Raw genomic sequence first — 18,472 nt, forward strand, 5'->3', positions numbered from 1 at the left:
AATATTATACAATGTACACATTCTGGTTTCCTTGTGTACAATGAAATATTGTTTGGGGAAAAAAAATAGGCAAGAATTGTTCCGTCATTCATTGTTATAAATTGATCATTTTATTATCAGTTTGAGACAGGGGCCACAGCAGGGGCCAAGGGCTTCTTCACAGAGGCAGTGGCCCCTGTAGGCCCCTGTGTAGCACCACCACTGCTGTGGTTAGATCCCTGACCAAGGCAGCTCACGGACTTTGTTCATCGATAATGAGCCATGGCAACCTACGCCCACTCAAAAAGAAGTCATCCTATAGTAGGTCATAGTTGTCAGAATAGGTCAAATTTCAAAATGCCTAAAAAGGCCAGAAATGGGTCAATTATAGTCTGCTGATACATGTTAGAGCATAATAATGGCCAGAAATTACAGAAAAACACCCTGTGACCCTCTCAAAAGAAAGTAATACTATAGCATGTTGTTTTTTTGTCAAAAATCGTCACATTTTTAAATGCCTAAAAATTCTTAAAATGGACCAATTATAGTCTGTTGATACACGCAGTAGTGTAGTTTGTCCAAAAAGAGCGAAAAAACACCATATATGGGATGTCCAAACATGACCCCCTCAACAAAAAAAAATCATATGGTATGTCAGGCAGCTGTGGATGAGTTGGTAGAGCGGCCCCCACTGATTGGAAGGTTGTTGGTTCAATCCCTGACCATGGCAGCCTACTTCCACTCAAAAGTCATATTATAGTATGTTGATTTTTGTCCAAAATGTCCAATTTTAAAATGTCAAAAAATGCTCAATATGATTGATACATGTGGTAGTAAAGTTTGTCCAAAAATAGTAGGAAAACACCATATTATGGGATGTCCAAAAATTACCCTCTCAAAAGAAGTCATACTATAGCTTGTTGATTTTTGTAAAAAAATGGTCAAATTTTGAAAATGCCTTAAAAATGCTAGACATGGCCCAACTATAGTCTTTTGATACATGTTAGAGCATAATATGGCCAGAAATTACAGGAAAAACACCATATTGTGTGATGTCCAAAAATGAGAAAGTCATGTAGATTTTTGTCAAAAATGGTCAAATTTTAAAAAAGTCTAAAAAGAGCAAAAAAATGTGTCCAAACATGACCCCTTTGAGCGGCTGTTGCTCAGTTGGTAGAGCTGTCACCCACTGATCCGAAAGACTGGTGAGAGTGGTCTGCCTGCTCACTCAAAGAGAGGGGCTTAACTAGAAGCGTAACTTAAATTGTGTCTTACAGGCCACAGACTGAATCTTTTGTATTGGCTGCTGAATTTGATTAACTGAGATAAGAATTAGCCAGTTTGTGCCACTTTGCCTGCACTGGTTCCCTGTGGCTGTGACCCCCCTAAATTTTTTTTATAATATTTAAAATAGTGATGGCCAGATGAAGCCCCATGAAGCCTTGAAGCTTTCCATCCGATTGGTTCACCAAAAGTTAAATTTTTCTTTTCATAAATCCAATAGGACATGAGATGTTTATGTTAAAACTGTTGCAGTGTTTTCCAAAGATTAGACAGTGATTGTGCTTATGAATACTGGGCTGATGATGACTTTATTCCTTTTTTATTAAAAAAAACAATAATTTTGCCACTGTGCTTTGACTCAATTTTGCGGGGACCCATTGCATTTTATCTATGTTCATAAGTCACTCAAACACTCTAACCACTCCCTGAATCAATGACGTCACCTGCCCTTAAAAATCAAGCCTCGACACAAGCATAAAAAACTTCCTGGATTTCTCGACACACGCTCCGAAGCCTCAGCACAGTACGTCCCATCACTAATTTAAAGGTTTTCTGTTCTTTGGGTTTTCAAGTGCTGGCCAAAGACATTTCACTTGTACTCTATGTCTGTACTATAGACATTTAATGGACAGTTACGATTAATTGAGAAGACAACTGAATTGTTTGAAATGTATTTCTCTTTGATTTGAAGTAGTCAAAATTAAATATACTCATATGGAATCAGCTTATAAAAACAATCAGCATCAAGTTACTGTCACATAGAGAGGGAAAAAATTCAAGCCATCCAATCACTTACAGTTACTGATCAGAGACAATTTTTCATTTACTGCAGGAAAATCATATTAATCAGCTGGTATCTCTAATCAAACACTATGTACATTTGAGAACCCATTTTAATAACCCTGCAACTCGTAAACAAAAATAAGGCCGCTTCCTTTATTTCTGGAAGATTCTGTAGACAGAAAGTACAAGTGCATCTCAATAAATTAGATCATCATGGAAAAGTCCATTTCCAGTAGTTCAAGTCAAACAGCCCCAACCAAGTATTGAGTCATATAGATGGACATACTTTTCAGAGGCCAACATTTACATATTAAAGTATCCATATCCATAATAATGGATCTATATAATGTGTTATTCACACTTTTTGAACTGAATTACTGACATAAATACATTTTTCTATGGTATTCTAATTTATTGAGATGCACCTGTAGACTTGAATGTGTTCTAGTTCTCTGGTGAATAGATCTTGATGAGGTGTTGTGGCTCGCTGGGGTAGCCCGTGACCGGACATCGGCGGTTGGCTTTCACGTACGTGTAGATGCAGCGGTAGCAGAAGACGAAGCCGGAGGTGGACAGCACCGTGGCGTTTGTGCGCGTCCTCCGGCACAGTGGACAGTGTCTGTTGTCAGAGCCAGCTACGGTGTCTTTGCTGCGATTGGCTGAGATGGATGGAGAGTCCCGTCCATTCTGCTCCTGCTGCAGGTGGAGGGGGGGCGGAGGAGCGGGCTGGGAGGTGAGGGTTTTCACGGTGCTCTGGTTCTCTGAAGAGTACCACCACTCCAGGAACTGCAGGAAGAATACGCCCACTGAGAGGGAGGTGGAGAGGGACATGGCCACGCCACGCGCTGCTTGTGACATCAGACACCACGCTCTCTGCAGCAGGCTGCAAAGCAAAAGAACAGTGTATTGTTGGTGGAGGAATTTGAAAGTGTAAACAAACTACCTAGCAAGCAAGACACACCAAATGTTAGAGGTGGGGGAAAAAATCGATACAGCATAGTATCATGATATTTTGCGTGGCAATATTATATTGATTCATGGCCACCAAGTATCGATATTTAGCGTTCTGGCGGCCGTCAGTATTTTCACCGTTCTTTTATGCACACTTTTATGAATATACTGGAGATACTGGTATCATATGAAACTAGAAGATCAAAGGAATCTATAGGCACAATGTGTCGGGAAGTTGACAAAATAACGCTGCAAATTTACAAGGGTTTTAGGGTTTCGCAACGTTATTTCATGGACAGAGCCGTGTCCAGCTACACAGAGCAGTGAAGCTTAAAGTTGAGGAAAGTTTGATAAATTGCTGAAGTTGTTGTCGTCCATACATGTTTGACAACAGTTAAGTTGAGTTTGACTGAATACTTTGTTGGTCAGTCTGTGGCTTTGACTCTCATTGTGAAGAAATGAAAAGACTGAAGAGAGATGAATAGACTGAGAATTTTTCCTTATTGACAAAACAATTCTTGATTAAATTTAATTTTGTGGAAACAAAATGCAGTTGACTCACCATATCGCAAAATGCTTAAAATCGCAATAATATCATGACTCAAGTATCGGGATAAAAATCGTATGATGGGGCCTCTGTGGATTCACACCTCTATTAATGTGTGCTAGATTCTGTGGAACTCCCTCCCAACACGTACCTGAATTCAGACTCACTCCACGGCTTCAAAAATCAACTCCAACCTCCAACCGTGAGGTTACCCAGAAATTAGAAATCAATACAACCGCAGTGCTTTTATTTGGAAGGCGTATGCACAGAAATGCGTTCCACAAAAAACACTGAGTTAAAATAATAAAAACAAATAAAATAAATGGCAGGTGAGATAATGAGTTTTTACTATTTTACCACTATATTTGAGTTACTCCACATTAACATAGTCTTATCATAACATGTATTCTTACCAGCAGCAACTCAAAACCAGATAATTTCCTGCATTTTATAAAGCGATGAAATTAATGTTGAGCAGAATTTAGTTCAGAGTATTAGTCCGGCCCTTTGCAACCTTCTCATGTGGCCCATTGGGAAAATTAATTGCCCTACCCTGCTCTAATTGCACCGTCATAAATTGCTTGTTTTCACCTGCTGTATGACACCTGTTCATGAGGTGTGGGTTTGTTAGATTTGATCATTACCAAAATCAATGCCCCACAAAATGCCATATAGGGCTGCCTGTTCATTCCCCAAATTTTTACCAAAGAGCAAATCTAAGAACTTCTGCTGTGAGATATCGACTGACAAAAGTAACAAGTTTAGCTGTGTCAGCAGTCGTATTAGAGCAGCTATTCTCAACCTTGGGGTCGGGACCCCAGTTGGGGTCGCGAGATGATTTCTGGGGGTCGCCAAATCATTTTGGAAGTCAGCTCTGTCTCCACTGTGTTAAAGTGTTCATATGTTAATGTGTTTTAGTCTTTTTGGTCATTTAATGTTTTTTTTTTGGTAATTTTGTGTATTTTTTGGTAATTTTGTGTCTTTTTTGGGGTAATTTTGTGTCTTTTTTGTCATTTTGTGTCTTTTTTGTCATTTTGTGTCTTATTTTGGTAATTTTGTGTCTTTTTAGGTCATTTTGTTTCTTTTTTGGTCATTTTGTTTCTTTTCTGGTGAATTTGTGTCTTTTTTGGTCATTTTGTTTCTTTTTTTGGGCCAATTTCAAGTGAGCGGGGGTCGTGGACAACATGCATGTTAAATTGGGGGTCATGACTCAAAAAGGTTGACAACCGCTGTATTAGAGGACACAAAACTGTAAGAAAACACGAAACAGCCTGTCAGCCTCACAGAAGGGCAAAAAAAGATTGCTATAAGCTTAATATATCACAAATAAAACACACATTTAGATTGTGTTGAAACTGAGATATGTACCTCCCGCCAGCTGGGTTGTCAGTTTTGCTGCTCATCAGCTCCATTTCTCTGATATCTTGAACGGTAAGTCGTGCCAGTCTGACCCTGGCCAGCCAGAGCAGTGGGTTATGGGTCTTTGCGACTCCAAAGACAAAGAGCAGTTGCTGGCAGAAGACCCAGGCCTGCCAAGCTGAGCTGACGTACGGGTAAGCTGCCACGGCCGCCCGGTACAGCCTCTGGCTCCTGCTCTGTGCCAGCCGGATGGAGAAGTCCTCCTCGTCCCTCTGCTTGGCCAGCGTCGCCTCCAGCTTGGCCCGCAGGTACGGCACCAAGCACAGAAGAAGAAGAGAGCGCCAGTGTGACTTTCGGTACAGGCCCAGGCGAACGGGAAGTCCTCGTCCTCCTGGAACTCTCTTCAGGCCGTAAAAGTTCTCAGAGAAAGAGGCACTGCAGTGAGACAGGAAGTGGTTCTGGAGAAGGAGGTCCAGCAGCAGGTATAGCTCATCAAAGCGCCTCCACAGGAAGCCAAAACGGGACGGGTTGGACTCTGCCAAAACCTGAGAAGGTCACCAACAGTGGGATAGTTAGAACCAACATGGAAGTTTATTTGTAGAAGCTAATTTAAGGATTGAAGGATTAATCACAATATGATCTCAGTATTATTTAAGGCCATCTTCATGTGACAACAACTCAACAGTATTTGTACTTGTGGAGAGATCCAGTGCTTTAATAGAAGCTCAGAATTTCTCCATCTGCTCTAACAAATCACAAGCATATGTTCTTCAAAAGCAGCAACCCATTTGGCTGAGAAGTGAAGTGCAGAAAACTGCAATACCTCGACCGACCACTTGAGGTCCCACTTTACAGCAAAAAAAACCCATCATGTTTACACAACAAAAATAGTTTTAGTCACCCTTTATCCTTGATAATTCACTTGTACTTAATTGACATACTGAGATTTTTGGTCAGACAGTGATTGTATTAGGATGGATGGGGGGGTATTCAGTTTTATTAAGCCAATATCTGTGTATTCTTGTCAGTTGAGTACGAATATGGTTGGTTAAATAACTTTATTTAAACTAAAAATTACAGGGCTGACTGTATAAATGTTTACTTGATGTGAAAACACAATAAACAACAAAAAAAGTTTTCTTTCTATTGTTAGTTTCCCCCTTCAGGACAACTGTGAGGGCGATTCATTTTATATAACTAACCCATTTCATTTCTATTCAAGTTATGCATTATTAAGTTTAAGTATTAAGTAATTCCCCTTACAGCTGCATGCTTTGCTGTGAAAAAAAGTGTAAAATTAAAAATTAGATGACACCTGCACCACCTCATCAACATGATCCAGTGGTGCAGGTGTTGTAGAGTCTGACAGTGGTAGGGATAAAAGACCTGATATTGATATGATTCAGCACGATTGAGCTTCATTTTGCCTCTTCAGAAATCTATAGGTGACGTCACTGAGACTATGTCCATATTTCACACAGTCTATGGTTACAGAGTAAAATACAGTCCAATAAAAATCAAATAAATGCCATCCTGAAACTGTTCTTTTTTAATTTACAGTACCGGCTTTAAATTTACAAACAACGTGTTGAATATGATAAATGCATCATTTTAAAGACAAACTATGAAGTCATGCATCTGTTTTTTTTTACCATTAACAGTCCACAGACTCTGGAAGTCCTCCCTTACCTTGATAGCATGTCTCAGTGCCGGTTTGACCGCCTCCATAAGAGACTCCTGTGCCAGGAGCTCAAAGATTGATGGCAGCTCATTCCCAGTGGTGGAAGTCAGATGGGCTCCGACCTCTGCCATGACTGCTGCACAACCACAACACAAGGACAATAATAATGAAATACCCAGTTTTGTGTCCTTTATGGAAGACACAAATCTAAGCATGGAGTTTCCTCAAAGACAAAATTCCTTCCCATGGTTGTAATTCTGATTGTATTCCATAAGCCCCAAAGACCCACACTGAACCATTCAATGACCACTATTTTATCCAACCATCTCGGTAAAAGAATATATCTTCCCCTTCCGAATTAAAACATTTTACATTGTTTACATTTTGACAATCCAAGCTACTACTTGTTGTGTATGAAACACACACACACACACACACACACACACACACACACACACACACACACACACACACACACACACACACACACACTCTCTCTCTCTCTCTCTCTCACAAAATAGAAGTCACTGTATCAGATACAGAAGTTGTAATTTTGGTTTACATGACACAAACTGACCAGGTAATTTATGTCTATCATCTTCATATTAAAAACAGGAATGCACAGGTATCACTTATTATTCCTTTATTGTTTTGACACATTTATGGAAGAGTGTGTGTGTGTGTGTGTGTGTTGCAATGACCTCTGCATAGGGGTTAAAGTTCAACTCAAGCTTTTAACGGCGCAGGGGACATAAAGTACAGCATTTTTTAAGTTTTTAAAAATATAACTTCCTTTATCCAGAAAGGTTTGGGCTATTCTTAATGGGAGTTTCTTGTTTATAATGTCTTTAAGACAACGTTACCTGTCAATGTACAGACTAAGCATGTCAATATAAGGTTACAAAGTGTAGCTAGAGTGTACACAGAAGTACTTAGCTAATCACAGTTAAATCAAACGACAGATTTATTCTGAGTAAACTTGACATAACTTTACCTTCCTCTGCTAGCTGTTAGCGTAGCTGGAAGTTAGCACTGCGTAGCGGTTGTTTCCTTCTTCAACATTACACGGTCTTTTAAAAACACGTACTTGTCCGAACAGCAGAGCAACATCAGAGAGACTGGTCGTTTGCCACGTTTCTTCTGTTATTAACCACTCGCCATAGTTCAATTTAATTCAACCCACTACCTACATCCATGCCCACTTCTCACAACAGTAACCACTTCCGCACTCAGACGTTTTCGGAGACGTCATGACGTAGAGGTACGTAGTTACGCTCGCTCTTGCAGGATGTTGGAAATATTTTTATTTGGGCGAAAACTTCACATCCTTGAGAAAACATGGACGGACTCCAAACCTAATTTTGGAATTTTAAAATATATATGGTACCACAATGGAAGAGCTGAAGAATAGACAAATACATATATATATATATATATATTGTATTAATCTACGAGGGGGATTTTTTTGTGTTACAGCAGCATATAGAGGAATAATACTTTTTTTTAAAGTATAATATTAATAAAAAATAGGGTAAATGGAATTTACATGTAAAATGAAAGATAATAAAAAAATACACCAAATAAGAAAATGATATAGGTATATACAATATATACATAATAAGCATACTAGAATATCAGTGCAAATAGAAAAAAATAGAAAATCAGTGCAAATTTCTGCAGTAGTGCAAATGTATTAAAACATAAAAATAAAATACAAAGGTAATAAAAGAACAATTAATGTATATAATATAATATAATTTTTATGGGCCAATGATCAGTTTTTATATTTTTCAATAATTTATTTATTTTTCCATTATAATTGTAATTATTTGCCACATTTGATTTGCATCCATTTATCTATCCATCCATCTATCTATCTAGGTCAGGTTAGCACAGAAAAAACCTATTCAAAATTACTTTTTTGTCAACAACCACTGTGTTACCTAGCAAATTACATGTGCACACTACCTGATATACAGAAGTTGTGCAATCTCTCCTTTGCTGGTTTAATTTTTGTAGCTACCAAAAATGACCACAGAACGCCACAGGACATCTTTTCTACCTGTGGCCATCAAACTCCTCTCCTTTCAGCAGAGAGGAAAGCCAACATATCGGACTGAAAAATATTAACATCATGTGCAATACATTTTTCAACACTACATATACTATGGTCATTATTATGTGCAATATATGTGTATTTGTTACAGATATACATGCCATGTCATCTGCACTCTACCCACTCTACTCCTCTGACACTTTATTTTTAATTTTTATATTGTTATACTTGTAGTCATATTTATATTATATATTGTTATTGTTACCTATTTTGTTCATTGTTTTTCTTATATTATCCTACATTGTGGTTGTTTTTGTAATTGTTTTTGTAACTTGGAGCAATCTGCAACCAGAATTTCCTTCAGGATTAATAAAGTTCTGTCTTATCTTATCTCTTATCTTAATATTGCTTTATGCACCAAAGGTGTCCATAGACTTTTTATTTATTGTTGGTCATTTTGGTGAGTTTTGTCTCTTTTCTGGTTGTCATTTGTAAGGCTCAACGTATAATCTGTTGTTAAAGGCTGCAAAATGTTGTCTTTAGAATAAATAGGTATTTATATCTCTGTCCATGGTGCTGAAATAAAGGACAAAATAGATATGACAATAGGCTGCTAGTTGCATAATACATATAAACATTACATTGTAAATATGAGTAAGTGCTTTGTCTGTAAAAAAAAAAAAAAAAAAAAAAGTTTCCAATAGCACAGTATAGGACTTGCTGAAACAACAGCCCTGCACCTAGACTCTTTGTCAGTAGAAACTGTATTTTCATGATGTATTCTCTTGTTTGCGGAAAAATAACTGATACACAGTAAAACTGGTGTCTTCAAGGACGGAGGTCCGGGACCAGATGAAGTGTCCACTGTCTGTCGTTTTAAATCCAAGCTCGTATGAGACCAGCATTGATGCTCACATGTGAATTTTTGTGGGCAAATCAGCTGTGGTTTTGTTTATTTCTCTGTCATCCATCTGTCAAGACATAATAGTCTTTATATAATTTTAAAGTCAGTGAAACAGACGGAGGATGGATCGGATGCCAAGGCTCACTAGTGGTATTAACAGGAAACGAGAGGGAGGGGGGACAGGGACAGAGTCAGAGACATGATGAAATCATCAGACAAGCTGCCAGAGTTTAGTGGATGAGAGGAGACATTTAGTGATTGGACAGGATTAGAGGATTACTGACACAGCTGAATGCACTGAGAGTCTCCATCAGCATCATCACTCTGTCTTTGTTTCTCTCTCTGTCCATCATCTCCCTGACATTCAGCGAAGAATGAGGACATATAGAAGTTGATGACCCAGTGTAGAGATGTCTGGGTTGTCTTTCAGCAGAGGAGGTGAGTCAGGCATGATAAGAGGGAGGCTTTGATATTAAAGTTAATATCTGCCTCATTTGGATGTTGATTTTACTTTTTGTTGATCTATTTTTGTGCGGTGATGATTAGTTTAATTGTAGTCAGATATTTTCCTTGTAAAAATCTAATAAAAAATGTTTTGGTTTGAGTGTGAAAATGTATTATCAACCAGGAAAAATTTATGAAAGTAATATTTCTTGACAATACATTATTAAAATATTTATCAGCATTGATAGTGAACATGTTTAAAGGACAATAACAAACAGGCTATTGTGTGGCTATTTTCCAGTGAATAAGAGAATAATTGGAATTGTTTTTATTCTATTGCGGTGTTTGTGTGTTTCAGACAGGCTCGCTGAATTTAATCCTTTCTGCTGCTCTGCTTTTAATGACTGTGATTATGTAATTACATTTGTACGAGAAGGGGAAAATAAATCGGATGAGAGACCTGTGTTGAAAGGACTTTAACAATAATGCAAAACATTTTAAATTTGACAATTATGTAAGGATGAAAATTGTTGTTGTAGAAAGTATACTGTCTTCTTGCAGTGAAAAGAATGTTTCAAGAAGCTTGGTAACTGGTTTAGATGCCAAAGATTTTGTCAATATTTCAGCGGTCCCACTAAAGTTTTAACATATGCTTAAATCATATTGGAATAAACAAAGAGGAAGTAAATAAGTATCTCCTTTCCAAAAGTTGAGAATTTTCACCAGTTGTTTCAGTTACTGTCTCCACCATTAGGGTTTTTCCAGCGGAGGCGGATCCCGGCCAGTGCCCAATTGTAAACGGTTCTTTGGTTTTCCACCACCAAAGAGCCGGCTCCCGGCCTGGAACTGGTTCCACAGCGGCACCAACTCTTTGCTGGTCATGACCCGCAAACCGATACGGGGTTGGGGGTGAAAGAGACCAACAAAAATGTGTATCATTCATTTATTTGATTTGTTTAACTGCTATGGGATTGATACAGGTTAGCGCTAGGTTAGCATAACATTAGCGGCCGATCATATCATGCTAGCGTTAGCGGGCTAGCAAGAGCAAAGACCAACTCGGTGCCGTTGAGAGTGCCCAACTAAAACATGTATCATTAATTTATTTGATATGTTTAACTGCAATGTGATTAATACAGGCTAGCGGGCTAACACTAGCCCAACATTAACATCTTACGTTCAGTGTTAATGTATTCGGCGAGTGATCAAGATGGACAGCACAGATGCTTTGTGGAGACATGTCTGACGTTATAATTATACTTGCCGAGACTTATACAGACGTTAGCAGTGATGCAATAACGTGGCTCTCAGAGCTTGTGGCAAGTTGAACTAACTGCAAATCACACGAGTACTGGCCAGGCTTCGGCTCCCGGTCAAAAAAACCCTACATGTGAATGTGATCTAAAAACTCTGTGCTGTGTTTGCTTTATTTCCAGGCTGACTGTAAGGCTTGGCAAAGTGGACGGCAGAATTAAACTACCAAGCTTTATTCAGCTTTCTACACTCACTCCTCTTACTAATCTGCCCTCCTTCCTCTTGTCAGCGGGGGGAAATATGTGTCTCCCTTTCCTTGCCCTTCTCTTCCTCCTTCATGCCTTTTATTCCCCGCCATTCCTTTTTCCTTCCATCGATTGCTCACGGTTGTGCCCACACCAATGCATTTGTTACGAGCACGCTGACCTAGTGGACTGCCGCGGCCGTGGGTTTGAGCATGTTCCCAGAGGCCTGCCGCATGGCACATGGCTGCTGGAGCTGGGAGGAAACAATCTGAGTGAGATTGGCACCCGAGTCTTCACTGGACTGTGGTCCCTGCGGGTGCTGGTGCTGTCCAACAGCCAGATACAAGACATTCAACCACAGGTAAGAAGGAAGGCGGAACTTTAAAAAGTGCATTTGAAACTTTCAAAGGTATGTTAAGGCCAAAAGGTTAAGTCTTTAATGTGTCAATTGAAACACTGAAAGGGATTGAAGTGGTAGTGTAATCACCCAAGGCAGCTGAAAAACAAAATTAAATGAGGCTGAACTTTCATCTAAAGTGTTGACATTAATATAAATGTGCTCTCAGTTAATGCAGGCACTGCAACCAATGACCAGTGGGGGAATCTAACTAAGTACATTTACTCAAGTACTGTACGACAATTTTGAGGTACTACTTGAGGCTCCTTGATTATTTCCAAATTTGTAACTTTATACTTCTACTTCACTACATCTTAAGGGCAAATATTGCACTTCTTACTTGACAGCAGTAAAACGCTGCTTACATCAATGCAGCAATGAATATAATAATGTAATAATATATTTAGAATACATAAAACAATCTGAGTGGGTCCGTTCTGCATAAAGAGTACTTTTTACTTTTGATACTTTAAGTACATTTTGATGCTGATACTTTTCTACTTTTAATTCAGCAAGTTTTGAATGCAGGACTTTTACTTGTAGTGGAGTAATTTCACAGTGTGGTATTAGTACTTTTACTGAAGTAAGAGATATGAATACTTCTTTCACCACTGCCAATGGCATGCATATATGTCAGTGGACAACATATCCGCATACACCGTTCATAAGATATCTTCCAAAATGAAACATGAAATTATTTAACAAACTTTGAAACTTTGGTTGACATGCCATTTTAAGACTGGAATATGACACACTGAAAATGTAAGCTGAAGTGGAATCATATCACTAAAAGCGGTGGAACTCTCATTCAAATCCAAATCCAAAGCAAAAAGCAGTTGAAATAAATGAAATAAAAGATTTTGGATCCAGAAGTAGAACAGCCTACCAATAATGTATGACTTTATTCTCGTAATTATTTGAATATTTTCAACTTTGTTCTCTTAACTAATCAAATATTTACGACTTTATTCTCCTAATTAATTAAATATTTACAACTTCAATCTTGTAATTATTATTATTTTTTTCTAAATGTGGCCCTAATGCTCCGTCGTAAAAATACCCTATAGCTATATGGAGAGAAACAGTATATTGTCAGTAATGGCAGCCAGGTCTTCACTGGGGATAGATAGACAGAGGGTGGGATTCTGGGCTTTTATACAGATAAAGGAGAGGCCATGAACTGGATGTGCATGATTAAGCACACTATCATACCTAATGCCATCTGGTCTCATGTGTATTGCTCCTGCTGATGGGCGGGTAGCAGATATTCATTCTTATCAGTTGATAACTGCTGTTTGCACATAACACGAAATAATATGCAATCAGCCTGCAGCCATACTACATCTTACTATATAAAAATGTCCTGCCACATGTCTAGATCGTCATTTTAAATGATTGATTGGTGTCTCGTCAGGCTTTGACTACACTGCAAAAGAGCCAACTTGTATTTTTTGGCCTAAAACAGTGATTTAAGTTGGTAGAACTTGGAAATATAAATTATTGACATTTAGGGCAATAATGTAAGTTCGCACAACAAAGGAAGCCAGTTGTCTGCTCAAAAACAAGTTTATGAGTTGTTGTTACTTATATCTTTAAGTTGGGGTTCACAACAAGGGACAATAGTTCTGCTAACTCTTATTTCTTTGTTGTGAAATGCGGGAAAGCGGTGAAATTCATTAACCCTCTATGGTACGGTGTTGCCCTGCTTTCATCCAAATCAGAGAAATAAATGAAAGCAGTTGAACTAGTTCAAGTTAAAAGCAATGAAAGGATTTTCTTGAAATGGTATTTCAATAAAAAAAAAAAAGAGATGACTGAAGTGGAAATGTTCTGGAAATTCTGTGCACTGAAAGCAGTTGAAGTGTCAGTTTATATGGCAGTAGCAGTGTAAGAGAGGAAAGTACTCGTAATAACTTTCAGTTGAAAAGCGAAAGTCTGGTGAAGAGTCAGTGTACATTTTGGAAGCAGTTAAAATGCCAGTTGAACTGAAGGAAATGAAAGCAGTTGAAGTGAAAATAATGAAAGCAGTTGAAGTGAAAACACTGAAAGCTGTTGAAGTGAAAATAATGAAAGCAGTTGAACTGAAAACACTGAAAGCTGTTGAACTGAAAACACTGAAAGCAGTTAAACTGAAAACTGAAAGCGGTTGAAGATAAAGGGAAGTAATGCAAAAGGGAGGACAGGGAGGATGGAACGAGTATATTTGTGTCTGTAAAAAAAAAAAGAAAAGGGCCGATAGTTATGTATTTGCTCCTCTCTTTCCTGTTTTTCCTTATCCCTGCAGGCATTTTTCTCTTTGTCCTTCATGGAGAAGCTGGATCTCAGTGGGAACCAGTTAACATCTCTACCTGTCGACTTCTCAACCAGTCTTTCTGCTCTCAGAGAGCTGCGACTGGAGCACAACAACTTACAACATATATCTGGGTACCAGTACTTGTCTGTCTAAACCACCATACTTCATATTCCTATCAGGATTCCTATCTTGATAATAACACAGGTTAAATTGCTGTGCACTTTGTGTATTGTCATAGGAGTCGCCCATGTATTTTTATTGTTCTGGTTCTCAGGCTTGCAACTTCACTGTTTTGCTTCACTCTCACCTCATCCATAGCATAGTTTTAGTCTTCAACAAAAGCTCTAAAAACCAACCGAACACCACTTCTCTAGCACTCAACAATAGACAGACAAAGGTAGCAGCAGTATAAAAAGTCAAGTCAAGTCAAAAACAGAGAAACAATGATGTTCCAAACACCAAAAATATTGTCTTGATTACTGAAAATGAAAAATAATACTTTTTAAAAAAAAAATTTTATTATTATTTTCCGTTATTAATCAATTTGATGCTTTGAAGGCACAAAACTAAACCATGCCCCCTTCTGGTATTATATCCAAATACCGATACAGACAGAGATAGAGACAGAGACACAGAGACAGATATGTTTGTTGGCTGAATGATACAGACACAGATAATCATGTCTCTGTACACCTCTAGTTAAAAATCTTGAGTTGTATTTTATGTATAAAATAAATCTAGTATAAATAATAAACAGCATTCCCCGATTTGTGTCCCTTCTATGACAGTCAGATCCTCTGTCCATTCTAACAAATGGATTCTAACAAAAGGGCTTGTCAGTGACCACACAAATCTCTTAGTTCAAGCTTCAGACAGCTTTATTCAGCACATGTGTTTTGAGCTTTTTCTCAGTGTCTCACCCTGGAATTGTCTTTCCCTCCTTCTGTCAGCTTGGAGTATCTGGACAACATGGAGAAGCTCGACCTCAGTTATAACCAGCTAGCTGTGGTGGGCTCCGGCGTGTTCAGGGGCCTCTCCAGGCTTAGACAGCTCTACCTGCATAACAACAAGCTGACTGTGATACAGCAGGGGAGCATGGATATGCTGCCTGGGCTAGAGGTGCATAAATGACTGAAATGACTCTGTACTGATGCAAGTTGCCAGTATGCCTGTCTGATTACCTTTCTGTCTGTCTGTCTAGGTGCTCCAGCTCAGTAACAACAACATCTCTCAGATAGAGAATGATGCTCTGGCCCCTCTCTACAGCCTGGCTGTCCTCTCTCTGGAGGGAAACAACCTGCAACATCTCAAGTTCAAGACCTTCATCAGCCTTCATACAACAGCGACACACATCCAGCTTTCAGGTTTACAAAATCTATCTTACTGTCGATCCTTTGTTTGTTATCTAATGAACAGACACCACTGTTGCTGACAAGATGAATGCATAGGAAGTTGACATAGTAGAAAAATATGATGATATATAAAAAAATTATGGAAGTTGCTGCCACCATGACAAAGAAAAATGAAACTAGAAGACCAGCCAACCAATTGGCACCATGTCATGATATGTTAACTGGATGAGGGCTTAATAACGCTCCAAATTTAGGCCCCATTCCAGACTGTCCTGCATAGCTTTAACCTGTTACACAAATAGGGTTTTTCCACTGGAGGTGGTGCTGGGCCAGTGCCCAATTGTGAAATAAAATTAAATAAAAAAGTAATCGCTTTATCTGGTTATATCATTAAATATTGTATAATGTTAAAACAAGATCCATTGCTTGCCTTGTTAAAACTAAAAAAAAGTCCTACACTGCAAAAAAAGAAAAGTTGGGTGAACTCAAAATTTCAAGGCAACAAACTTCGATAAAATTTTAAGTTGGACAATTAAACTAAATATTTTAGTTTTGTTTTTGAGTTTGCTCAACTCTGAATTCAGATTTTTGTCAACTCAACTGTAAATTGTACTAACTCATAATTTTACATTGTAATAACTTTCAATCCATACTTCTGCTAACTTCTGCAATGTGCTGAATTGGCACAATTGTAACGCCGCTATGAATGTCAGCTAATGTTGAGACAACAAATTTGAGTTAGCATTGATATGCTAATGGATACTCTTGTAGCTGTAACAAGCAGCGCCGCTAGCATCAGTTAGCCGCTAGCAACAGTTAGCCGCTAGCTTTAGCTAATGAATTTCACCGCTTTCCCGCATTTCACAACAAAGAAATAAGAGTTAGCAGAACTATTGTCCCTTGTTGTGAACCCCAACTTAAAGATATAAGTAACAACAACTCACAAACTTGTTTTTGAGCAGACAACTGGCTTCCTTTGTTGTGCGAACTTACATTATTGCCCTAAATGTCAATAATTTATATTTCCAAGTTTTACCAACTTAAATCACTGTTTTAGGCCAAAAAATACAAGTTGGCTCTTTTGCAGTGTAGTCAAAGCCTGACGAGACACCAATCAATCATTTAAAATGACGATCTAGACATGTGGCAGGACATTTTTATATAGTAAGATGTAGTATGGCTGCAGGCTGATTGCATATTATTTCGTGTTATGTGCAAACAGCAGTTATCAACTGATAAAGGAGAGGCCATGAACTGGATGTGCATGATTAAGCACACTATCATACCTAATGCCATCTGGTCTCATGTGTATTGCTCCTGCTGATGGGCGGGTAGCAGATATTCATTCTTATCTGTATAAAAGCCCAGAATCCCACCCTCTGTCTATCTATCCCCAGTGAAGACCTGGCTGCCATTACTGACAATATACTGTTTCTCTCCATATAGCTATAGGGTATTTTTACGACGGAGCATTAGGGCCACATTTAGAAAAAAATAATAATAATTACAAGATTGAAGTTGTAAATATTTAATTAATTAGGAGAATAAAGTCGTAAATATTTGATTAGTTAAGAGAACAAAGTTGAAAATATTCAAATAATTACGAGAATAAAGTCATACATTATTGGTAGGCTGTTCTACTTCTGGATCCAAAATCTTAATTATCAGTCGGATTGTTTCTCTGGATGGCCCGCTGATGCATCCACCGATAGCTCTGCAGTCGACCACTTCCAGCCATTTCCCCTTCAGCAAAAGCAGCGATTTCCTCCAAGTTCGTCTGGTTCCTTCTGCAGAAAAGATGAAATTTCTTGCATATTCTTTTGAAAGTGCTTATAGGCTACTTATGATAATGTGATGCTGATGTGCCAAAAGATTTAGTATCTCCTTGCTTGTGAAACCTATCTTAAAGTACATTTCTACGAAATGCTCCAGAGTCCTCATTTTAACTCTCCTCCTTTAATTTATTAATATTTTTGGCTTAATTCTTGTAATTAATTAAATATTTTCAACTTTATTCTCATAATTAATGAAATATTTACGACTTTATTCTCATAATTAATTAAATATTTTTGACTTTATTGTCGTAATTAATTAAATATTTATGACTTTAATCTCGTAGTTATTCTTTTTTTTCTAAATATGGCCCTAATACTCCATCGTAGTATTTAATGTTTTATTGAACGTAGAAAAAAAATAATAAGGTATCCTCTTTTATTATAATAAGGTAAGTCTGAATGTCATAGAAAATTGAACAGTTAAGTTAACACGTATAATTTGAAAACTTCAAACAATTCAGTTTAACAAATACCGTTCTTATTGGTCTACCAGGCAACCCCTGGAACTGTGACTGCGATCTGCATCGTGTCTTCAGTAAGATCTTGCACGTTCGCCATCTCCACGTCGACGACTACCGCAACGTGACGTGCCAGGATCCGCCGCAGCTGGCCGGGGCATCGCTGGCCTGGGTGGACAGCCAGCTCTGCGTTGCCGAGACCGCCACAGTACTCGTCATCACCATCACCGTGCTGGTCACCGTGCTGGCGGCTTTGGTGATGGCGGAGAGGAACAGGAAGAAAAACCGTGGGAAGAACTGGGACACTGAGTCACAGAATCAAACTTAGAGCCGTACATCCTGAGAGCCCACATAACAAACAGCCAGAGAACAATCATACCTAACAAAACGCAGACCCTGTGAGTTCAGAGGCTTAACTCTGGGTTCGTCTATTGACAAGGAGGCATGCAGCATCAAAGATGGCTGCCAGTACTTGAATGGACAATCTTCCCTTTTCCTCTGACATTCAAACAGCTGACAGATCGGACTGTAAGTCTTGAAGGCTGGAAGGACACTTGGAAGTGTGGTTTGAGTTTTTGCTCATGTTTTCAATTTACAGTACAATTTGAATTCCTTTAAGACCCTATGTGTAGAGTTAAAGTTTCTTGTTT

The 18,472-nt window shown here is 38.5% G+C and overlaps 2 protein-coding genes across 5 annotated transcripts; one reads left to right on the forward strand and one right to left on the reverse strand.

Annotated features, from left to right (window-relative positions):
- On the reverse strand, positions 1-7,788 carry pex12 (peroxisomal biogenesis factor 12). 4 transcript variants are annotated; one of them, XM_059347054.1, is made up of 4 exons: positions 7,579-7,788; positions 6,593-6,717; positions 4,913-5,448; positions 1-2,929 (listed from the first exon to the last, which is right to left on the reverse strand). In XM_059347054.1, exons 2-4 carry the CDS (start codon positions 6,713-6,715, stop codon positions 2,491-2,493), a joined length of 1,098 nt encoding a protein of 365 aa, XP_059203037.1. In that variant the 5' UTR covers positions 6,716-6,717; positions 7,579-7,788; the 3' UTR covers positions 1-2,490. The 4 variants fall into 4 exon arrangements, with proteins under 4 accessions (XP_059203037.1, XP_059203040.1, XP_059203039.1 ...); XM_059347057.1 differs by having other exon boundaries at positions 6,593-6,720; positions 7,672-7,775; XM_059347056.1 differs by having other exon boundaries at positions 7,672-7,706.
- A 3,693-nt stretch (positions 7,789-11,481) lies between these two features.
- Positions 11,482-18,349, forward strand: si:ch211-237i5.4 (leucine-rich repeat-containing protein 70). Its single transcript, XM_059349057.1, has 5 exons — positions 11,482-11,848; positions 14,169-14,308; positions 15,128-15,296; positions 15,379-15,541; positions 17,858-18,349. Exons 1-5 carry the CDS (start codon positions 11,543-11,545, stop codon positions 18,148-18,150), a joined length of 1,071 nt encoding a protein of 356 aa, XP_059205040.1. The 5' UTR covers positions 11,482-11,542; the 3' UTR covers positions 18,151-18,349.
- Positions 18,350-18,472: the final 123 nt, after the last annotated feature.

The sequence above is a fragment of the Centropristis striata genome, chromosome 13, assembly GCF_030273125.1.
Source record: "Centropristis striata isolate RG_2023a ecotype Rhode Island chromosome 13, C.striata_1.0, whole genome shotgun sequence".
NCBI classification, from domain to species: Eukaryota; Metazoa; Chordata; class Actinopteri; order Perciformes; family Serranidae; genus Centropristis; species Centropristis striata.